This window comes from Oncorhynchus masou, chromosome 23, assembly GCF_036934945.1.
Source record: "Oncorhynchus masou masou isolate Uvic2021 chromosome 23, UVic_Omas_1.1, whole genome shotgun sequence".
NCBI classification, from domain to species: Eukaryota; Metazoa; Chordata; class Actinopteri; order Salmoniformes; family Salmonidae; genus Oncorhynchus; species Oncorhynchus masou.
Genome location: NC_088234.1, coordinates 48,195,357 through 48,218,499, shown reverse-complemented (window position 1 = coordinate 48,218,499; position 23,143 = coordinate 48,195,357). Strand labels below are relative to the sequence as shown.

Genomic DNA, 23,143 nt, shown 5'->3' with positions numbered 1-23,143 from the left:
CTTGAATGGGAATGTCTACAGTAGTATCTGTATTTCTATGATTTCCTGTTATTAAAGTGACTATGCATAGATAATAACAGAGAGTAGCAGCAGCATGGGGGGGGGGGCATTGCAAATGATCTGGGAAGCCATTTGATTAGCTGTTCAGGAGTATTATGGCTTGGGGGTAGAATCTGTTTAGAAGCCTCTTGGGCCTAGACTTGGCGCTCCGGTGTGGTAGCAGAGAGAACAGTCTATGACTAAGATGGCTGGAGTCTTTGACAATTTTTAGAGCCTTCCTCTGACACAGCCTGGTCCTCCCAGAGCGCTAAGAACCTTGGCGTGATCCTGGACAACACCCTGTCGTTCTCAACCAACATCATGGCGGTGGCCCGTTCCTGTAGGTTCATGCTCTACAACATCCGCAGAGTACGACCCTGCCTCACACAGGAAGCGGCGCAGGTCCTAATCCAGGCACTTGTCATCTCCCGTCTGGATTACTGCAACTCGCTGTTGGCTGGGCTCCCTGCCTGTGCCATTAAACCCCTACAACTCATCCAGAACGCCGCAGCCCGTCTGGTGTTCAACCTTCCCAAGTTCTCTCACGTCACCCCGCTCCTCCGCTCTCTCCACTGGCTTCCAGTTGAAGCTCGCATCCGCTACAAGACCATGGTGCTTGCCTACGGAGCTGTGAGGGGAACGGCACCGCAGTACCTCCAGGCTCTGATCAGGCCCTACACCCAAACAAGGACACTGCGTTCATCCACCTCTGGCCTGCTCGCCTCCCTACCATTGAGGAAGTACAGTTCCCGCTCAGCCCAGTCAAAACTGTTCGCTGCTCTGGCCCCCCAATGGTGGAACAAACTCCCTCACGACGCCAGGACAGCGGAGTCAATCACCACCTTCCGGAGACACCTGAAACCCCACCTCTTCAAGGAATACCTAGGATAAGTAATCCTTCTCACCACCCCCCCCCTTAATGATTTAGATGCACTATTGTAAAGTGGCTGTTCCACTGGATGTCAGAAGGTGAATTCACCAATTTGTAAGTCGCTCTGGATAAGAGCGTCTGCTAAATGACTTAAATGTAAATGTAAATGTAGAGGTCCTGGATGGCAGGAAGCTTGGCCCCGGTGATGTACTGGGCCATATGCACTCCCCTCTGTATTGCCTTGCAGTCGGAGGCCGAGCAGTTGCCATACCAGGCAGTGATGCAACCAGTCAGGATTAGAGGTCGACAGATTAATCGGAATGGCCGATTAATTAGGGCCGATTTCAAGTTTTCATAACAATCAGAAATCGATATTTTTGGGCGCCGATTTCCGATTATTATTATTTTTTTTAGACATTTTATTTAACTAGGCAAGTCAGTTAAGAACACATTCTTATTTTCAACGACTGCCTAGGAACTGTGGGTTAACTGCCTTATTCTGGAGCAGAACGACAGATTTTCACCTTGTCAGCTCAGGGGTTCCAATCTTGCAACCGCACAGTTAACTAGTCCAACGCTCTAACCATTGCGCTCCACGAGTAGCCTGTCTGTTACACGAATGTAGTAGAAGCCAAGGTAAATTGCTAGCTAGCATTAAACTTATCTTGTAAAAAAACAATCAATCATAATCACTAGTTATAACTACTGATCCAGTTTAGCAGGCAATATTAACCAGGTGAAATTGTGTAATTTCTCTTGCGTTCATTGCACGCAGTCAGGGTATATGCAACAGTTTGGGCTGCCTGGCTCATTGCCAGAATTTTACATAATTATGACATACATTGAAGGTTGTGCAATGTAACAAGAATATGTAGACTTAGGGATGCCACCCGTTAGATAAAATACCGAACGGTTCCATATTTCACTGAAATAATAAACGTTTTGTTTTCGAAATGATAGTTTCCGGATTCTATCATATTAATGACCAAAGGCTCGTATGTCTGTGTGTTATTATGTTATAATTAAGTCTGATTTGATAGAGCAGTCTGACTGAGCAGCAGCAGGCCCGTAATCATTCATTCAAACAGCACTTTTGTGCGTTTTGCCAGCAGCTCTTCGCAAGCATAGCGCTGTTTATGACTTCAAGCCTATCAGCCTAATGGCTGGTGAAATGGCTAGCTAGCTAGCTGGGTGTGCGCTAATACTGTTTCAAACGTCACTCGCTTTTAGATTTGGAATGGTTATTCCCCTTGCGCGGCAATGGTCGCGGCTTTTGTGGAGCGATGAACGATGTTTCGAGTGTGGCTGTTGTCGATGTGTTCCTGGTTCGAGCCCAGATAGGGGCAAGGAGGGGGACGGAAGCTATACTGTTACACTGGCAATACTATAGTGCCTATAAGAACATCCAATAGTCAAAGGTATTTGAAATACAAATGGTATAGAGAGAAATAGTCCTATAAATACTATATTAACTACAACCTAAAACCTCTTACCTTGGAATATTGAAGTCTCATGTTAAAAGGAACCACCAACTTTCATATGTTCTCATGTTCTGAGCAAGGAACTTAAACGATAGCTTTTTTATATGGCACATATTTTACATGGCACACATGTTTACATGGCACATATTACTTTCTTCTCCAACACTTTGTTTTTGCATTATTTGAACCAAATTGAACATGTTTCATTATTTATTTGAGGCTAAATTAATTTGATTGATGTTTTATATTAAGTTAAAATAAGTGTTAATTCGGTATTGTTGTAATTGTCATTATTACAAATGGTCCTCCAATAATCGGTATCGGCGTTGAAAAATCAGAATAGGTCGACCTCTAGTCAGGATGCTCTCAATGGTGCAGCTGTACAACCTTTTGAGGATCTGAGGACCCATGCCAAATCTTTTCAGTCTCCTGAGGGGGAATAGGGGTTGTCGTACCCTCTTCACGACTGTCTTGGTGTGCTTGGACCATGTTAGTTTGTTGGTGATGTGGACGTCAAGGAACTTGAAGCTCTCAACCTGCTCCACTCCAGCCCTGTCGATGAGAATGGGGGAGTGCTCGGTCCTCTTTTTCCTGTCGTCCACAATCTCCTTTGTCTTGATCACGTTGAGGTAGAGGTCGTTTTCCTTGCACCACACGGTCAGATTTCAATAGGTTTCCTATTGAGGATTGACAGTTTAGCTTATAACAATGGATATTCCTGTTCAAATCAAGACCCTCTTATGTGTGGACCTCAACACATCTTTGTGGAACCATTTGAAAGTTGAAATTGCAACTTTATTTATCAGACAAAACATGACACCCACCCTGTATTCAACAGAATGCTGTGTCTCAACCAATGGCATGCACAACACAAACAGTGCAAATTCTTTATAAACCATGTTGAACTTTTTCACTGTCTGTATTTCACCTGTTATGTGTGCAAATAAATAAACAAATTAAAATCTATAGAGCAGCTTGAGGTGATACTGTGTGCTCAACCTACCTCTGTTCTCTCTCTATCTGCCCTCTTCTGTCACTTTCTCTGTATCTTATCTGTTGCTGTTTCAGGTTCTTGTTTGTTACTATCTCATTCGTCTTTCCCCTTCTGTTATGGCCTGTTCTGTTCTGGTGTCTCTCCATCATATTATATTCTTCTGTTGCTGTATCTTTGTCTTGTCTGGTGTGTCTCTTTAGTTTCGCTATCAAAAACGGTCAAGGGGATACTGGGGTAGCTTAACTTGTTTTGGGCCTATGTCTGGGTCACCTAAAGCATCCTCTTCCCTACCAGTTTCCCCTGGCTGCTGCTGTTCTAAGTGCTCCACTGGCCTGTTGTTCTCATCTGTTATCCTCCTTGGCTCATCTGAAAGGTAGCAAGGTAGAGGTGCAACATGTCATTGGATAGTTGTAAAGGACAACTGCACTTTCTGATTTGGCCTTGTTTTAGATTTGATTCATTAAGAAATTCTAGCGGCCATGATTGAATTCATAAGTGAGTTGGTTTCGGGTTGTGGTTTCATGGAGGTGTCTCATGTGTGTTCGCAGGTGGGAAGATTTAGACAAATTATTTTGCCAATTAACGTCAGCCGGTGTGTGTGCGACCATGACAAAGTTGGTTTGACTTTAGATAGCCTATCTCCGGGGCTAGTTAGGGACCATCCAAAAATTACACAATGTAAATGAGAAAGCTTTTAGTTTTCACACTAAATGGTTTCAAATAGTTTTAATGAATTTCTACTATTTATAGTTGGTTTGAGGTTTTCAAGTCATTTAAATTTGGAGCTATTGGAATTATTTATTTATTTATGATTATTATTTTGTTCAAATATTTTTTATTGAACACACACAAGAATGGTGTATAAGTATGAAATACAAGTATGCAATTCTTATCTAAACATAAAAGAGCAGACAGAAACAACAAGAACCAGAGTTTTAGGTACAAAGTAAATAATACAAAACAAGACACACAGAACAAGGACAGGTAGAAAGAAAGATGGTAGATATCACCCCCCTTAATCCCTCTTCCCCCCACTCCCTTATCCCCCTTCCCCCCAACCCCAACTGCTCGGGTGCCGGGGCAAGCACATGCTGCCCAAAGGTAGATTAAAATATTACAATTGAGAGTGCGTTAAAATGTACAAATTCACAGCGCCGACTGGTCCAAGTAAGAGAGGAAAGGCTGCCAGATTTGATCAAATGTTGATAATTTATTATTCTAAGTGTACAGTGTTTGACAATTCGCTAAGCCATAATTTGGTAGAGGGAGCTTCCTTCCTTTCCAAAACAACAAGATTTTTTTTTTTTTGCCGAAATGAGACTGTAAGAGATTAGTTGTTTTGGGGGGTTGGTTAGTCCGTTTAGGGAATTAGACACTTCCAGGATTATCAGAAGCGGGTCTGGGTCAATTGTAGTCTCCAGAACTTCAGAGAGGATCCTACAAATTCCACACCAATAACCATACTAGTTAGAGCATAGTGCAAAGCAGTAGTTTAGTGTACCCTGTGCAGCCTGACATTTATCACACATAGGGGATGTATCAGGAAATATCCTATGCAGTTTAGTTTTGGAATAGTGTAATCTGTGTAATACCTTAAACTGTATGAGACGATGTCTGGAGTTAATTGAGCAGGTGTGGATATACTCCAAGCTATCTTCCCAGTCGGCCACCCAAATGTCAGTCCCGAGTTCTTCCTCCCATTTTGCCATTTTTTTAAATAATCCCAGATGAATGGATTGATAATTGAGTCCAGTTGTTTATGAAAGGACTTAGGTATGAATACTGGGATGTTCTGGTATACGTAGAGCAGTTGTGGGAGGAAGACCATTTTAATGGCATTAATTCTTCCGAGCAGAGATATTGGGAGAGTTCTCCAAAATTGTATGTTTGCCTTAAGTTTTTGCACCAGAGAGGGGAAATTATTTTTAAATAGTGAGGAGTATTGTTTGGTAACTACAATTCCTCGGTAGGTACATTTTTCAAGAGGTGTTTTCCAACCATATGGGCATTAATGTCATGCCCTGGTCTATATTTATTATGTTTATCTTCATTTATTGGGTCAGGCCAGGGTGTGACATGGGTTTATTTGTGGTGTGTTTCGTCTTGGGGTTGTGTGGGGTGTATAGCATAGTCTATGGCTGCCTGAGGCGGTTCTCAATCAGAGTCAGGTGATTATCGTTGTCTCTGATTGGGAACCATATTTAGGTAGCCATATTCTTTGAGTGTTTTCGTGGGTGATTGTTCCTGTCTCTGTGTCTTCACCAGATAGGACTGTTTAGGTTTTCACGGTCCGTTTGTTGTTTTTGTATTGTTCGTGTTTTTTCATTCTTCATTAAACATGTCTCAAAGATACCACGCTGCATTTTGGTCCGCTCCTCCTTCAACAGAAGAAAGCTGTTACAATTAATTCGCTCTTGTTCCAATTTATTCTGTATTCCGAGAAGATACCAAACAAATTAATCACATCAAGAATAGCTGGAATACTAGCTTGGGGTTCTGTTACATAGAGGAGAATGTCATCTGCGTATAGGGAAATCTTATTTAGAGTATCTTTAGTATTAAAGCCGTGTATTGCTGCATAAGACCTGATCGGCTGAGCGAGAGGTTCAATAATTAGAGCATAGAGCATAGGCGACAGCGCACAACCCTGCCTTGTCCTTCTATAAAGGTTAAATCGGGAAGACAATGATTGGTTAGTGAGTATTCTCGCACAGGGGTTCCTATATAAAAGCTGGATCCAATTTATGAACCCATCTCCAATATTACAATTCTGTAGGACCTTGAATAGATAGGACCACTCAACTTAGTCAAAGGTCTTTTCAGCGTCAAAAGATATAAGGGCAAGGTCCACATTAGGTAACCTCTGAGCATACGTAATGTTGAAGAGGCGCCTGAGATTGAAGAATGAGTGTCTGTTAGGGATAAAGCCGGTCTGGTCCGAATGGACCAATTTTCCCATTAAAGTGCTAAGCCTGTTAGCCAGAGTTTTTGCTAAAATCTTTTGGTCTGTATTAAGGAGCGATATTGGTCTATATGACCCTACCTCTTCCGGATCTTTAGTAGGTGGCAGAGCTCCATCCTAATTGGCCTGAACCAACATTTTGTGCCAGTAGGGAGAGAGCATGTTGCTCAATGTTTTATAGAATTCACCAGTGTATCCATCTGGGCCCGGGGTCTTGCCACTCTCTAGAGATTTAATTGTTTCTCAAATTTCTCCAAGAGATATTTCCTTATTCAGGAAGTTGGAATCATCCTGGTTCAGGGCAGGGAGATTACAGTCACTCATATTTTTTCGAAGTTGTCTGGCCAGTAATATGTATGGTTTGTCACCAAACTCAAAATATTTTTGCTTGGCATAGAGAAAAGATTTAGACATTTTAGCTGAGAGAATCTGATTATATTCCACTTTTAAAGAGGTAATTTTTTATGTTTCTCCATTGTTGGCTGGTTAGCATTCTCCTTATCCAGTAAGTGAATTTGTCCCTCCAATTCTACAAATTTTAATCTGTTTTGCCTACTCCTGGCAGCCTGAAAGGAGATGATACAGCCTCTCAAATAAGCCTTCAGTGTGTCCCACAATAATGCTGTGGAAGTCTTTATGTTGTCATTGGTATCAAAGAAAAATTCAATTTGGTCTTTAAGATGTTCACAGAATGTTGGTTGTGTGAGGAGCTGAGGATTCAACCTCCAGACCTTGTCGTTTGGTACAATGTCACTCAATCTCAGGGAGAATGTGAGTGGACTGTGGTCAGAGATTATAATATCATGATTCCTTACATTACAGGTATAGGGGAGTAATTTCGCATCAACCAAAAAGTAGTCCATTCAGGTAAAAAACATTGTGAACATGAGAGTAAAAGGAGTATACCCTACCCGTAGGGTTAGAGATCCTCCATATATCAAATAAGTTTGATTTTTTTATGTAGGTATTCAAGAATTTGCTTGAATAGAAGGTAGGGGTATGCCCGGTAGAAGATCTACCCAAATATTGGTCTAGCACACAGTTAAGGTCCCCTTCAATGACCAAATTAGTATGGGCGATATCTGGAATCAGGGCAAAGACTCTTTTGAAAAAATAGGGGTTATCAATGTTTGGCCCATAGATATTTAGTAGAATTACAGAAGTAGAGTGGATTTCTCCTATTACGGTCACATAATGACCCTCTTTATCCGCAATAGTGGTTTTATGTAGAAAGGAAATTCCTTTCCGTACCAGAATCGCTGTGCCTCTCGTTTTGGCAGAGAAGTTAGAGTGATACACTTGCCCCACCCACCTACATTTAAGACTGCTATGAGAATTGTTTTTCAGATAGGTTTCTTGCTAAAATATAATACTATATCAGACGAGAGTGCTTTCAAGTGGGCTAGGGCCTTGCCTCTCTTAATTGGTACGTTTTAACCCTTGACATTCCAGGAAGTAAATGTAAGCCCCGCCCTCCTCTTGTTTGTAGTTCCCATGGTGGCCTGCATAACATGTAACTCAATAAAAATGTAAGAAATGGCACCAAACCATCAAGATCAGCATATGTAGCACCTACACCCGAGCAGCATCCAACCAACCCCCCTCCCCTGGCGAGCACCTTAACTCTCCACCCTGTCCCCCAACATTTACCCCCCACTCAACCCACCTTTAACAGGCATACACAAATAGGAGAGAAAAAAAACACAAAAAAACCAATACACACATTGTCTGGCCGATGCCAAAAATGCACGGCGCGGCCTTGAACAAGAGGTAAAACAAAAATAAAATCCCAATTATACGTTCACCTCTCACTATCCTATAACTTCTACTGACATATGAACTGAGGAGGCTCCTGCAAATAAAGTATTCAATTAGCATCTAATAAACCTAAACAGAATAAGTTGCAACTTAAACATATTGCGCACTTAAGTGTCATCTTGGGTCAATCCGAGATAAGCAAGATATAGCATCGCAACATTATATTGCTAAGCAATGCCGGTCTGAAGATAAACCATCAGCAAATGACATAGACAGAAGTACATATACATATTTTGGGTTAGGAGATCGGAACAAGGATTTTGCTAAGTTAAAAGTACACCCCCAAATAATTTTTTGAATGATATATATACAGTGCCTTGCGAAAGTATTCGGCCCCCTTCAAATTTGCGACCTTTTGCCACATTTCAGGCTTCAAACATAAAGATATAAAACTGTATTTTTTTGTGAAGAATCAACAACAAGTGGGACACAATCATGAAGTGGAACGACATTTATTGGATATTTCAAACTTTTTTAACAAATCAAAAACTGAAAAATTGGGCGTGCAAAATTATTCAGCCCCTTTACTTTCAGTGCAGCAAACTCTCTCCAGAAGTTCAGTGAGGATCTCTGAATGATCCAATGTTGACCTAAATGACTAATGATGATAAATACAATCCACCTGTGTGTAATCAAGTCTCCGTATAAATGCACCTGCACTGTGATAGTCTCAGAGGTCCGTTAAAAGCGCAGAGAGCATCATGAAGAACAAGGAACACACCAGGCAGGTCCGAGATACTGTTGTGAAGAAGTTTAAAGCCGGATTTGGATACAAAAAGATTTCCCAAGCTTTAAACATCCCAAGGAGCACTGTGCAAGTGATAATATTGAAATGGAAGGAGTATCAGACCACTGCAAATCTACCAAGACCTGGCCGTCCCTCTAAACTTTCAGCTCATACAAGGAGAAGACTGATCAGAGATGCAGCCAAGAGGCCCATGATCACTCTGGATGAACTGCAGAGATCTACAGCTGAGGTGGGAGACTCTGTCCATAGGACAACAATCAGTCGTATATTGCACAAATCTGGCCTTTATGGAAGAGTGGCAAGAAGAAAGCCATTTCTTAAAGATATCCATAAAAAGTGTTGTTTAAAGTTTGCCACAAGCCACCTGGGAGACACACCAAACATGTGGAAGAAGGTGCTCTGGTCAGATGAAACCAAAATTGAACTTTTTGGCAACAATGCAAAACGTTATGTTTGGCGTAAAAGCAACACAGCTCATCACCTTGAACACACCATCCCCACTGTCAAACATGGTGGTGGCAGCATCATGGTTTGGGCCTGCTTTTCTTCAGCAGGGACAGGGAAGATGGTTAAAATTGATGGGAAGATGGATGGAGCCAAATACAGGACCATTCTGGAAGAAAACCTGGTGGAGTCTGCAAAAGACCTGAGACTGGGATGGAGATTTGTCTTCCAACAAGACAATGATCCAAAACATAAAGCAAAATCTACAATGGAATGGTTCAAAAATAAACATATCCAGGTGTTAGAATGGCCAAGTCAAAGTCCAGACCTGAATCCAATCGAGAATCTGTGGAAAGAACTGAAAACTGCTGTTCACAAATGCTCTCCACCCAACCTCACTGAGCTCGAGCTGTTTTGCAAGGAGGAATGGGAAACAATTTCAGTCTCTCGATGTGCAAAACTGATAGAGACATACCCCAAGCGACTTACAGCTGTAATCGCAGCAAAAGGTGGCGCTACAAAGTATTAACTTAAGGAGAAGATGCCACTGCTCCACAACCGCCATAAAAAAGCCAGACTACGGTTTACAACTGCACATGGGGACAAAGATCTTACTTTTTGAAGAAATGTCCTCTGGTCTGATGAAACAAAAATAGAACTGTTTGGCCATAATGACCATCGTTAAGTTTGGAGGAAAAAGGGGGAGGCTTGCAAGCCGAAGAACACCTTCCAAACCATGATGCACGGGGGTGGCAGCATCATGTTGTGGAGATGCTTTGCTGCAGGAGGGACTGGTGCATGAGGCAGGAAAATTATGTGGATATATTGAAGCCACATCTTAAGACATCAGTCAGAAAGTTAAAGCATGGTTGCAAATGGGTCTTCCAAATGGACAATGACCCCAAGAATACTTCCAAAGTTGTGGCAATATGGCTTAAGGACAACAAAGTCAAGGTATTGAAGTGGCCATCACAAGCCCTGACCTCAATCCCATAGAAAATTTGTGGGCAGAACTGAAAAAGCATGTTCGAGCAAGGAGGCCTACAAACCTGACTCAGTTACACCAGCTCTGTCAGGAGGAATGGGTCGAAATTCACCCAACTTATTTTGGAAAGCTGTCTGAAATGTTTGACCCAAGTTAAACAATTTAAAGGCAATGCTACCAAATACTAATTGAGTGTATGTAAACTTCTGACCCACTGGGAATGTGGTGAAAGAAATAAAAAGCTCAAATAAATAATTCTCTCAACTATTATTCTGACATTTCACATTCTTAAAATAAAGTGGTGATCCTAACTGAACCAAGACAGGGAATTTTTACTAGGATTAAATGTCAGGAATTGTGAAAAACTGAGTTTAAATGTATTTGGCTAAGGTGTATGTAAACTTTCAACATCAACTGTACATATATATACACATACTCACACACACACACATATATATATATATATATATGTATATGTGTGTGTGTGAGTATGTGTATACATACATAGATACATACACACACACATACATACATGTACTGATAACAAGTTCAAACAGGTGCCATTAATACAGGTAGGCAGGTCCAAACTGTATGTTTGTTTTACTCCGTGTGTAACTCAGGTCGCAATTGTAAATGAGAACTTGTTCTTAACTTGCCTACCTGGTTAAATAATGGTGAAATATTTTATTTTTATAAAAATTGAAGACTCATCTCTTCAGTAGATCCTATGATTGAGTATAGTCTGGCCCAGGAGAGTGAAGGTGAACGGAATGGCACTGGAGCAACGAACCACCCTTGCTGTCTCTGCCTGGCCGGTTCCCCTCTCTCCACTGGGATTCTCTGCTACTAACCCTATTACAGGGGCTGAGTCACTGGCTTACTGGTGCTCTTCCATGCTGTCCCTAGGAGGAGTGTGTCACTTGAGTGGGTTGAGTCACTGACGTGGTCTTCCTGTCTGGGTTGGTTATTTTTAACAAATCAAAATATATTTCATATTTGAGATTCTTCAAAGTAGCCACCCTTTGCCTTGACAGCTTTGCACACTCTTGGCATTCTCTCAACCTGCGTGAGGTAGTCCCCTGGAAAGCATTTAAATTAACAGTTGTGCCTTGTTAAAAGTAATTTTGTGAAATGTCTTTCCCTCTTCATGCGTTTGAGCCATTCGGTTGTGCTATACAGAAGATAGCTTATTTGGTAAAAGACCAAGTCCATAGTACAGTTGCAAAAAACTTCAAACGCTATGATGAAACTGGCTCCCATGAGGACCGCCACAGGAAAGAAAGACCCAGAGTTACCTCTGCTGCAGAGGATAAGGTCATTAGAGTTAACTGCACCTCAGATTGCAGCCCTAATGAATGCTTCAAGAAACAGACACATCTCAACATCAACTGTTCAGAGGAGATTGCGTGAATCAGGCCTTCATGGTCGAATTGCTACAAAGAAACCACTACTAAAGGACACCAATAAAAAGAAGAGACTAACTTCGGCCAGGAAACATGAGCAATGGACATTAGACTGGTGGAAATCTGTCCTTTAGTCTGATAAATCCAAATTTGAGATTTTGGGTTCCATCCAGTGTCTTTGTGAGACGCAGAGTAAGTGAACGGATTATCTCTGCATGTGTGATTCCAACGTAAAGCATCGAGAAGGAGGTATGATGGTGTGGGGGTGCTTTGCTGGTGACACTGTTTGTGATTCATTTAGAATTCAAGGCACATTTAACCAGCATGGCTACGATAGCATTCTGCAGCGATAAGCCATCCCATCTGGTTTGCGCTTAGTGGGACTATCATTTGTTTTTTAACAGGACAATGACCAAAACACACCTCCAGGCTGTGTATGGGCTATTTGACCAAGAAGGAGAGTGATGGAGTGCTGCATCTGATGACCTGGTCTCCACAATCACCCGACCTCAACCCAATTGAAATGGTGTGGGATGAGTTGGACCGCAGAGTGAAGGAAAAGGAGGCAACAAGTGCTTTGCATATGTGGGAACTCCTTCAAGACTGTTGGAAAAGCATTCCTCTTGAAGTTGGTTGATATAATGCCAAGAGTGTGCAAAGCTGTCATCAAGACAAAGGGTGGCTACTTTGAAGAAGAATATAAAATATATTTAGATTTGTTTAACACTCTTTTGCTTACTACATGATTCCATATGTGTTATTTCATAGTTGTGATGTCTTCACTATTATTCCACAATGTAGAAAATAGCTAAAATAAAGAAACCCTGGAATGAGTAGGTGCCCAAACATTTGACTGGTACTCTACATGTTTTTGTACTATTTCTAAAAACATTTTTTTCCCAAAGCATCCAGCCTTGACCATCTAATTTTGTATTGAACTCAAAGTGTTTATCATCAAGGGTCCTCATGAATGTAGCCTACTACAAACCCACAAGCATAGTGCATTTTACCAAGCTTGAGAGATGCAGTACAAGTTTATTGATGCTGTAGGCAAAAAGAAAAACATGAGAGGTAGACTAACCTGAAAACCATTTTATAGATTTGGGAGGGGATCTTATTTGCATAATGAGGAGATGACTAATGAAAATGTGCAAGTGCAGGACAGCAGAAATGTAGATGATGATGATGTATAGGCTATCTAGTGCTGCATCCTTGCAGCCCCTACTGTCGATTTTTAGCTCTGGATTATTGGGAGACATTCCTTGCCAGAACAGCCGTGCGAGCTGACGGGAGGGGCGGGACAGAGGGCTACCTAACGATCGGAAAGTAGCAGCCTGGGTAGCAGACCTCATTTCTTTGGAGGTGCAGATCGGCCAAACTCGACGACAATCTTTCAGTTGAATCGGTCAACCCCGCTGTGCCTCCTTTAAATGGGCTTTTTAGTGCGCCATACATAGCAAGTCCTATTTTCCAGTTTAAAGAATTGAAGAGAAAGAAAGCAGGTTTAAAGGGGATAATCCAAGTGAGAGAATTTAGCTCCCCCCCCCCCATCAATCTAATGATTCAGACTGGCAAGTAAACAAGGACAAACTGCACGTGTAACTGTTTAGGGGAGACTCAAGGGAAAATAAAACAGCTGGGCATGACGACTGAGAAAGAATCGGCAACAGACAACATAATAGCAGGTAAAATGCTTCTTTCTAACCCTCTTGTTGTTCTGAAGTATTCTTCAGAGGCCTCTACGCTTTTATGCAGCATCAAAGCTACACTCTATAGGTGCGCTCGTTCAGTGCGCATTCTTAGCCTTTTTGAGACCTTGCCAGGAGACTCCTTTTACGTTTTCACTTTTGATTTGTGCAATAGTCGCCCGGGTTACGTGATGGTGGTGGTATAAAGGTATTCGCTCTTGTTATATTTATGAGAAATTGCAATTTATACAAAGGTTTATAATGAATATTATTGGAAAGCATAGGATATAGGCTATAGTCGTGTTCATGCAGCTTCAAGAGAGCTTTGCCGCAACGTGAAGGAAACCGCCTACCTCTGAGAACCCACCTCGACAGCAACGCATGTAATTATTAGAATCATAATATTACTCTGCAGAACATTTCTCCTGTTGTCCCAGAAAATGGGCACACATAATAACGCCCTTTTGCATTGGGCAGAAACACTGTAAATACCCGCCCAGTAGCCGATAGTTTGGTCCTCCATAACCGAGCAGAGTTTGGTCACATGGTCAATCCCACCCGAGGTTTGACACAATGCAGCAAAAGTCTGCGTGCCCTACCACCACCCCAGGCGTCGCATTCGCAGCAATGTGGTTAAAACGCCTGATTAGAAGTGCGCTGATAAATGCAGCGATAGGAATGCTTGGTTCCTCTATTATGGACACAATGTGCGTAATGGGCGGATACTGCATTTCAATTGTCTTCAATCTCAACCAGTGCTCAAGTTTTCATGTTGTTTTACTTATTGAACGTTTTCTTCGAGGTTTTTATGTCTAACATGTCATTTAGGACTAGGACTATTTACTTTTATGTCATATCGGTCCCTCTGCAGGACAAATGGTGCTTTCAAGACAACTGGGAACTCGTGAAGAAAACGAGGTCAAATCATGACGTCAGTGATCTTCAGGTCGGAAAGACAGAGCTCTAGAAAGATGCCAGAGTTTAGGACATGGAATTCCGAGTTGGATGACTGTTCAAAACGAGTTTTTCCAGTCGGATAACGTTTTTCCAAATTCCAAGTTGTCATGAACGCACTGGAGTTGGAAATGTCTGATTTCCGAGTTCACAGTTGTTTTGAATGCAGCAAGTCGGCTAAATCATCTGACACCACTCCTATATGATGTAGAATAACTGTGTACAGTAGGCCCTATGTACTTTTGGCTGGATGTGCTTGAAATCCAAAAGTGAAAGTCTGTTGTCCTTGTGATTGTGATTGCTCATTGAGAAGTCAAAGTGAACAGAAGGGTCTGTCATGTCCTACTTATCACACTTCATCACAGGATGTTGCGCATGCTTGTTAATTGTTGACACCCAGTTGTTAATATGTTAATTACGGTGTTGTCACAATGAACTTGCGGCTGGACCATTTGCCTGTCCTACCTTTGGGGTTGGGTGTTGTGAACGTTTATCGAATGGCTTAACTTTGTTTGCTCATATGTTCCACAAAACATGTAGCCAACTCTGGGGCGGCAGTGGTTAGAGCATTGAACTAGTAACTGAAAGGTTGCTAAATCGAATCCCTGAGCTGACAAGGTAAACATCTGTTTTTCTGCCGTTGAACAAGGCAGGTAACCTACTGTTCCTAGGCTGTCATTGAAAATAAGAATGTGTTCATAACTGACTTGCCTAGTTAAATCAAAGAAAAATAAAGAAACTCTTGTAGATGAGCAGTCATCAGAAAAACCTTTGGCTTTTGGATCAAATCCCAATCCATGCTTGTTTTTCACATTCCCACGGTGACACATTGAAGTTGCTGATAAAGAGACCTTTGTTCATTTTGGGGGCAGCCAGGGTGCGCGCACACAAAGGCTCGTTCACCGATTGAGCCCTTTCCTGGGGGACTGATGTCATACAATGACGATGAATGCAGATTGTTAGCTCTTTTGACATCATCAGGGTGAAATTATACAGTAATAATATTAACATACGTTCTTGTTCTGGTGTTCAGAGCTGGTTAGACAGATAGTTTTGTTCCACAGTGTTATAAATTTCCCTCGATCCTGACCAATTTCCCAGTCCCTGCCTCTGAAAAACATACCCATATCATGATGCTGCAACCACAATGCTTTAGCATAGGTATGGGCCAGGTTTCCTCCAGATGTGACACTTGGCATTCAGGCCAAATAGTTCAATCTTGGTTTCATCAGACCAGAGAATCTTCTTTGTCATGGTCTTAGAGTCCTTTAGGTGCCATTTGTCAAACTCCAAGCGGGCTGTCATGTGTCTTTTACTGAGGAGTGGCTTTCATCAGGCCATTCTACCATAAACGCTGGATTGGTGGAGTGCTGCAGAGATGGTTTTCCTTCTTGAAGGTTCCCCCATCTCCACAGAGAAACTCTGGAGCTCTGTCAGAGGGACCATCGGGTTCCTGGTCACCTCCCTGACCAAGGCCCTTCTCCCCCGATTGCGCAGTTTGGCCAGGCGGCCAGCTCTAGGAAGAGTCTTGGTGATTCCAAACTTCTTCCATTTAAGAATGTTGGAGGCCACTGTGTTCTTGGGGACCTTCAATGCTGCAGATGGTACCCTTTTGGTACCCTTCCCCTGATCTGTGCTTCGACACAATCCTGTCTCTGAGCTCTACGGACAATTCCTTCCACTTCATGGCTTGGTTTTTACTCTGACATGCACTGTCAACTGTGGGACCTTATATAGACAGGTGTGTGCCTTTCCAAATCATGTCCAATCAATAGAATTTACCACAGGTGGACTCCAATCAAGTTGTTGAAACATCTCAATGATGATCAATGGAAACAGGACGCACCTGAGCTCAATTTCGAGTAAAGGGTCTTAATACTTAATAAGTTATTTCTGTTTTGTTTTTTTGTAATACATTTGCAAACATTTCTAAAAACCTGTTTTTGCTTTGTCATTATGGGTTATTGTGTGTAGATTGATGAGAAATAACATCTATTTAATAGATTTTAGAATAAGGCTTTAAAGGTAACAAAATGTGGAAAAGGGGAAGGGGTCTGAATACTTCCCGAAGGCACTGTATGGCATTTAGCAAAAATAGCATGATTAGGCTATTTGTCTCTTGGAAATGAAACCATTAAGTGATCGATTTTAAACAAATACATGTCATTGAACAATGCCATGCCATGATTCGATAGTAATAAGCACCAATTGCTCATTATTTCTTTAAACAATAAAAGCTAATTTACCAACATTTCTGAAAATTGATTTTTAGCGTTTTGGAATGAAACTCAACATACATGCAAGTATTTGATTGAGAATAATTTAATAGGGTGTGACAAGGTGTTTCAAAAGTTTTGAACACACTGCATTTTGTGTGTACAAGGCACTGCACTATTTGAGCAGTGCTGCCAATCTTAAGCTCTCGTGCCAGGCACTCGTGACCTTGTGAAATGGTGGGTAGGGATGTGCACTAACGGCACTTACTTTTGTGAGCTCAGCTGCAACATTGGGATGAGGCAGACACAGTGGGACGTGGCCTGATCTCTCCCTCCATGTCTGCTCTCAGTCTACCCTGGTTTATCTGGACTCCCCCTGAAGAAGAGGAAGATGGGGGAGAGTATGGGTGATCCTGGCCCAGCATGGTCTGCTGCTCAGTCTGTACAGCACACACCAATCATATTTGGGAATGGGAAAGGGGGATAGCTACCTTTAGAATCACTGATATAGAGGTCACCATCACAGTCACTGTGGAATCGGTCAGTATGTACATTTGAGCTTCCCAGCAGAACGGGACAATGGGGTCCCCATACTATTCAGGTTCACAGTCAGAGCAGTAATGTTGTCTTTTTCAGATGATTGATTACTGATATGCAGTGTAATAAACTTAGCAAAAAAAGAAATGTCCCTTTTTCAGGACCCTGTCTTTCAAAGATAATTCTTAAAAATCCAAATAACTTCACATATCTTCATTGTAAAGGGTTTAAACACTGTTTCCCATGATTGTTCAATGAACCATAACAATTAATGAACATGCACCTGTGGAACGGTCGTTAAGACACTAACAGCTAACAGACGGTAGGCAATTAAGGTCACAGTTATGAAAACTTAGGACACTAAAGAGGCCTTTCTACTGACTCTGAAAAACACCAAAAGAAAGATGCCCAGGGTCCCTGCTCATCTGCGTGAACGTGCCTTAGGCATGCTGCAAGGAGGCATGAGGACTGCAGATGTGGCCAGGGCAATAAATTGTCCGTACTGTGAGACGCCTAAAACAGCGCTACAGGGAGACAGGACGGATAGCTGATCATCCTCGCAGTGGCAGACCACGTGTAACAACACCTGCACAGGATCGGTACATCTGAACATCACACGTGCGGGACATGTACAGGATGTCAACAACAACTGCACGAATAACACCAGGAACGGGCAATCCCTCCATCAGTGCTCTTCACTGACGAGTTGCGGTTTTGTCTCATCGGGGGTGATGGTCAGATTCGCGTTTATAGTCGAAGGAATGAGCGTTACACTGAGGCCTGGGGCGGTGTCCATCATGGTCTGGGGCGGTGTGTCACAGCATCATCGGACTGCGCTTGTTGTCATTGCAGGCAATCTCAGTGCTGTGCGTTACAGGGAAGACAACCTCCTCCCTCATGTGGTACCCTTCCTGCAGGCTCATCCTGACATGACCCTCCAGCATGACAATGCCACCAGCCATACTGCTCGTTCTGTGTGTGATTTCTTGCAAGACAGGAATGTCAGTGTTCTGCCATGGCCAGCAAAGAGCCCGGATCTCAATCCCATTGAGCATGTCTGGGACCTGTTGAATCGGAGGGTGAGGGCTAGGGCCATTCGCTCCAGAAAGGTCCGGGAACTTGCAGGTGCCTTGTTGGAAGAGTGGGGTAACATCTCACAGCAATAACTGGCAGATCTGGTGCAGTCCACGAGGAGGAGATGCACTGCAGTACTTAATGCAGCTGGTGGCCACAACAGATATTGACTGTTACTTTTGATTTTGACTCCCCCCCCCCCCCTTGTTCAGGGACACATTATTCAATTTCTGTTGGTCACATGTCTGGGGAACTTGTTCAGTTTATGTCTTAGTTGTTGAATCTTGTTCTGTTCATACAAATATTTACACATGTTAAGTTGCTGAAAATAAACGCAGTTGACAGTGAGAGGACGTTTATTTTTTTGCTGAGTTCATTAGGTTCTTTAATTGTGTGCAGTAGAATGTGAAGGTAACCAATTGACATCAATTGATTTTACACTCAGCTGATTACCTTAGCTACAGGGACCATCTCATCATGAGAGCTGATTATTAGTTCCGCTCAATGCCTCAAGTACCTATTAGTGTGCTGATACAAATCCCAGAGATGACACACCCAAAACTGCAATGACTTGTTTCAAATTATCATTACTTTTTATTCCCGACGTCACTATCATAACTTGCAATGCACAATTAAAGAGCAAAAATCAAAAACACATTTTTTAAATATTTTTAATTGGCTTTAGCCAAGTGGGAACACCCAATGACTGCACTAACGGAGAGCTTTGTGTTCCCTAAGGGACAGCCACACATGTTCTACACATTTATAGCAGAGGGAGAGCTCAGAGAGGGTGGGGGAGTCATACTCAAGATATTTATTTAGTTTGTGATATTAATATGATTGCAGGTTCCAAAAGCACAGATTAATCCTGTCCTTTGTAGATATCATTGGCGACAGCTTGATGCAACAAGGCATTAAAATAGAATGCGACATATAAAAGTAATCTATCACAAGCTAGTTCGTTTCCATCTGAAAGCTCTTCAATCAGACCAAGTGTTTTGCTGTGGGTGGATTCTCTAGATTGAGTATACTATGATCTAGGAATTAAATCAGATTCACTGTGATAGACAACTTTTAGCCCTGTTGCTAAGCCCAGTTTTCCTCTGGTCTTGCTGCCCTGCACAAAGTGGAGCTCATCACTGGGTCATTTTCTGTGTGCTCTGTCCAGCTGTTCTACAAGTACTTACGTACGCTCCCACACATGGCTCCAGCCAACCAATGTGTGATTCCTCCACAGCAATCATCAATGAGAGGATGGAACAGTTGCAGAGTGTTTTCAAAGAATAGGGTCAGCATTGCACATTCCATGCATGCAAGGAACCTATTTTGAGTATCAATGAACGGAGGAGTGTAAATGTGATGAGGTCAGGTCAGACGACAGTTCAGAGGTGACATTGAAATGCCTTGAGTTAAGGAGACCTTTTACCATAAGATAGTGATGTATGACTCACCACAATGTCATCCAGCTCATAAACCAGCTGGCTAACGAATAGGTGGACAGTGACGACTGACGAGCATTGAAAAAGGACTTTACAAAGTATTACAATACCTCAATGTGACTCAGCACACCATGAGCAGAGAAATTGCACCACAGGTGTGCTGTCATGTCATTGCACTCACTCACCCATTACACACGACATTGTAGGTTCCCATAGCAACCAACACATGATTGGCTTCTTGCTGAAGTAAGCGGGGCACCAGTAGTGTTACAACAGAAGTTCAGCTGCATCTACCACAGTGATAAAGCGGTTAATATTAAACATGTACAGCCTCTGTACGAGACCCTTGAGCTCTAGTATACAATTGCCTTTTTAATTTACTTCAATGTATTAAAGCAAATGGCCTCACTTGCAACCATCATTGGCATGTCTTTGTGAAATGGATGGGGCGTTAGGGGTTGGAGGCTGGGAAAGGAGTTCAGACCAGGCGAGGGGGTAAGGCTGCAGTCAGAGGTGATCTAAGGCCTCAGCCATTAGCATTTCTGTTTGAGGTCAACCCAATAACTGGGAGTTCTTGAGACAAAGTGGTAGAGGGGCCGAACCTGATGAACCAGGGCCAGGCAGGAAGTTGTCTTTCAGAGGCCCGAAAGGGCTCCACACAGTCTACGCAACAGATCCGATGGAGCTTCTTTTGCGTAGCTCTCTACGTAGTTCTACCGAACTGAGCTGTGAAATCACTGTGGCGAGCCCTTATGGTCAGAAAAATCCCATCGCCACTCCTAGACGAGACACACACCAGAGAGCCCACCACAACACAGGTGTGTCCTCTCTATCGGAACGTTAATTAATGTCGTGACTAGGTGACAATGGGTGACATTGATCACATTTTTGTTGCATGGAAATAGATAAGTTGAATAGCTATTCTATATGCGAACCTTTTGGATAACACATTACATTGTTGGTCTCATACCAGTGTAATAATGCTGTAATTACTACAGTAATAACATGGTTGCTACGTTTTACACGAGAAATTGCTCAGATAAGTGGAATAAGGAGCATACTAGTGTAATTACAGTGTTACTACACAGGTATGAGAGCAACTTCATGTAAAGTACCACCCAATTGGATAGTTGACCAGTATCCCTGATAAGCTCTAGTATTTTGTCATGGAACATGTACTTTTAGAGAATTCACCCTCTCAGCAAGGGATGTTCCTCTTTACCAAAATCAAGGTTGAAAATGTAAATTGCGATGCAAGTAAACTGGCAAGGTACTCCCATCTCTCACTCCCATCCTATGCTCAGCATTACGTCATGACTAAGATATTGGCTGTGTTTACCCTCAAGAGGAAGCACCCATTCTGTTGAGAAGTACGAGGGAGGCGCTTTTCACAAGACATTGGATTGTAGAGTAAGACTTAAACAGCCGCTAGACATCAGCAGTATGACATCTTTTCGATTACCCAAGAGGCCCTTCATGAAATTACTGTAAACTTTTTTCTCTGTGTCTTTGTCGCTCTCCTCCATCAAACTCAATTTACTCCACAGAAGGCTATAGTCTTTGTACTCTCACCAGTTCAATGTTAGAAACCAAACACTGACTGTGTTTGTGTATTCTCTTGGTCTAGGTTTTGTCACATCTCTCACTCCCATCCCAATGCTGTCAGATACAAGCTCTTCCAGATACCACAGCAATGTACGCTAAGTATACCTGCTCCATGACATAGACTGACCAGGTGAATCCAGTTGAAGGCTATGATCCCTTATTGAGGTCATGTGTTAAAATCCACTTCAATCAGTGTAGATGAAGGGGAAGACATTGGTTAAAGAAGGATTTTTGAGCCTTGAGACAATTGAGACTTGGATTATGTATGTGCACCATTCAGAGATTGAACGGGCAAGACAAAAGATTGAAGTGCCTTTGAACGGGGTATGGTAGTAGGTGCCAGGCGCACCGGTTTGTGTAAACAACTGCAACTCTGCTGGGTTTTTCATGCTGAACAGTTTCCCACATGTATCAAGAATGGTCCACCACTCAAAGGACATCCATCCAACTTGACACAACTGTGGGAAGCATTGGAGTCAACATGGACCAGAATCCCTGTGGAACTCTTTCGACACCTTGTAGAGTCCATGCCCTGACAAAATGAGGCTGTTCTGAGGGCAAAAGGGGGGTGCAAATCAATATCAGGAAGGTGTTCCTAATGTTGGTATACTCAGTTGTGTCCATCCCATGGCTATAAGGGCACAAGGCGAGACCCAGATGCAGACACGGGAGGCCGATGGTTTGAGTCTTTTGATATTTATTAGTATCCAAAAGGGGTAGGCAAGAGAATGGTCGTGGACAGGCAAAAGGTCAAAATCTCTTCCGGCGCCGACAGAGATGGCCGCCTCGCTTCGCGTTCCTAGGAAACTATGCAGTTTTTTTTTTACGTGTTATTTCTTACATTAGTACCCCAGGTCATCTTAGGTTTCATTACATACAGTCGAGAAGAACTACTGTATATAAGATCAGCGTCAACTCACCATCAGTACGACCAAGAATATGTTTTTCGCGACGCGGATCCTGTTTTCTGCCTTACAAACAGGACAACGGAATGGATCGCATGCAGCGACCCAAAAAAACGACTCCAAAAAAGAGGGAAACGTGGAGTGTGGTGTCAGGAAAATAACCTCACACTCAACGTCAACAAAACTAAGGAGATGATTGTGGACTTCAGGAAACAGCAGAGGGAACACCCCCCTATCCACATCGATGGAACAGTAGTGGAGAGAGTAGCAAGTTTTAAGTTCCTCGGCATACACATCACAGACAAACTGAATTGGTCCACTCACACAGACAGCATCGTGAAGAAGGCGCAGCAGCGCCTCTTCAACCTCAGGAGGCTGAAAAAATTTGGCTTGTCACCAAAAGCACTCACAAACTTCTACAGATTCACAATCGAGAGCATCCTGGCGGGCTGTATCACCGCCTGGTACGGCAACTGCTCCACCCTCAACCGTAAGGCTCTCCAGAGGGTAGTGAGGTCTGCACAACGCATCACCGGGGGCAAACTACCTGCCCTCCAGGACACCTACACCACCCGATGTTACAGGAAGGCCATAAAGATCATCAAGGACATCAACCACCCGAGCCACTGCCTGTTCACCCCGCTATCATCCAGAAGGCGAGGTCAGTACAGGTGCATCAAAGCTGGGACCGAGAGACTGAAAAACAGCTTCTATCTCAAGGCCATCAGACTGTTAAACAGCCACCACTAACATTGAGTGGCTGCTGCCAACACACTGACACTGACTCAACTCCAGCCACTTTAATAATGGGAATTGATGGGAAATGATGTAAATATATCACTAGCCACTTTAAACAACGCTACCTTATATAATGTTACTTACCCTACATTATTCATCTCATATGCATACGTATATACTGTACTCTATATCATCGACTGCATCCTTATGTAATACATGTATCACTAGCCACTTTAACTATG

The 23,143-nt window shown here is 42.7% G+C and overlaps 1 protein-coding gene across 1 annotated transcript in view; it reads left to right on the top strand.

Annotated features, from left to right (window-relative positions):
• Window positions 1–13,064: 13,064 nt before the first annotated feature.
• LOC135510964 (heat shock 70 kDa protein 12A-like) overlaps window positions 13,065–23,143 on the top strand; it is a 48,267-nt gene continuing 38,188 nt past the window's right edge. Inside the window, exon 1 of the mRNA XM_064932322.1 lies at window positions 13,065–13,430. Coding sequence (XP_064788394.1) covers window positions 13,388–13,430 — 43 coding nt within the window. The 5' untranslated portion in view covers window positions 13,065–13,387. The remainder of the gene's footprint in view (window positions 13,431–23,143) is intronic.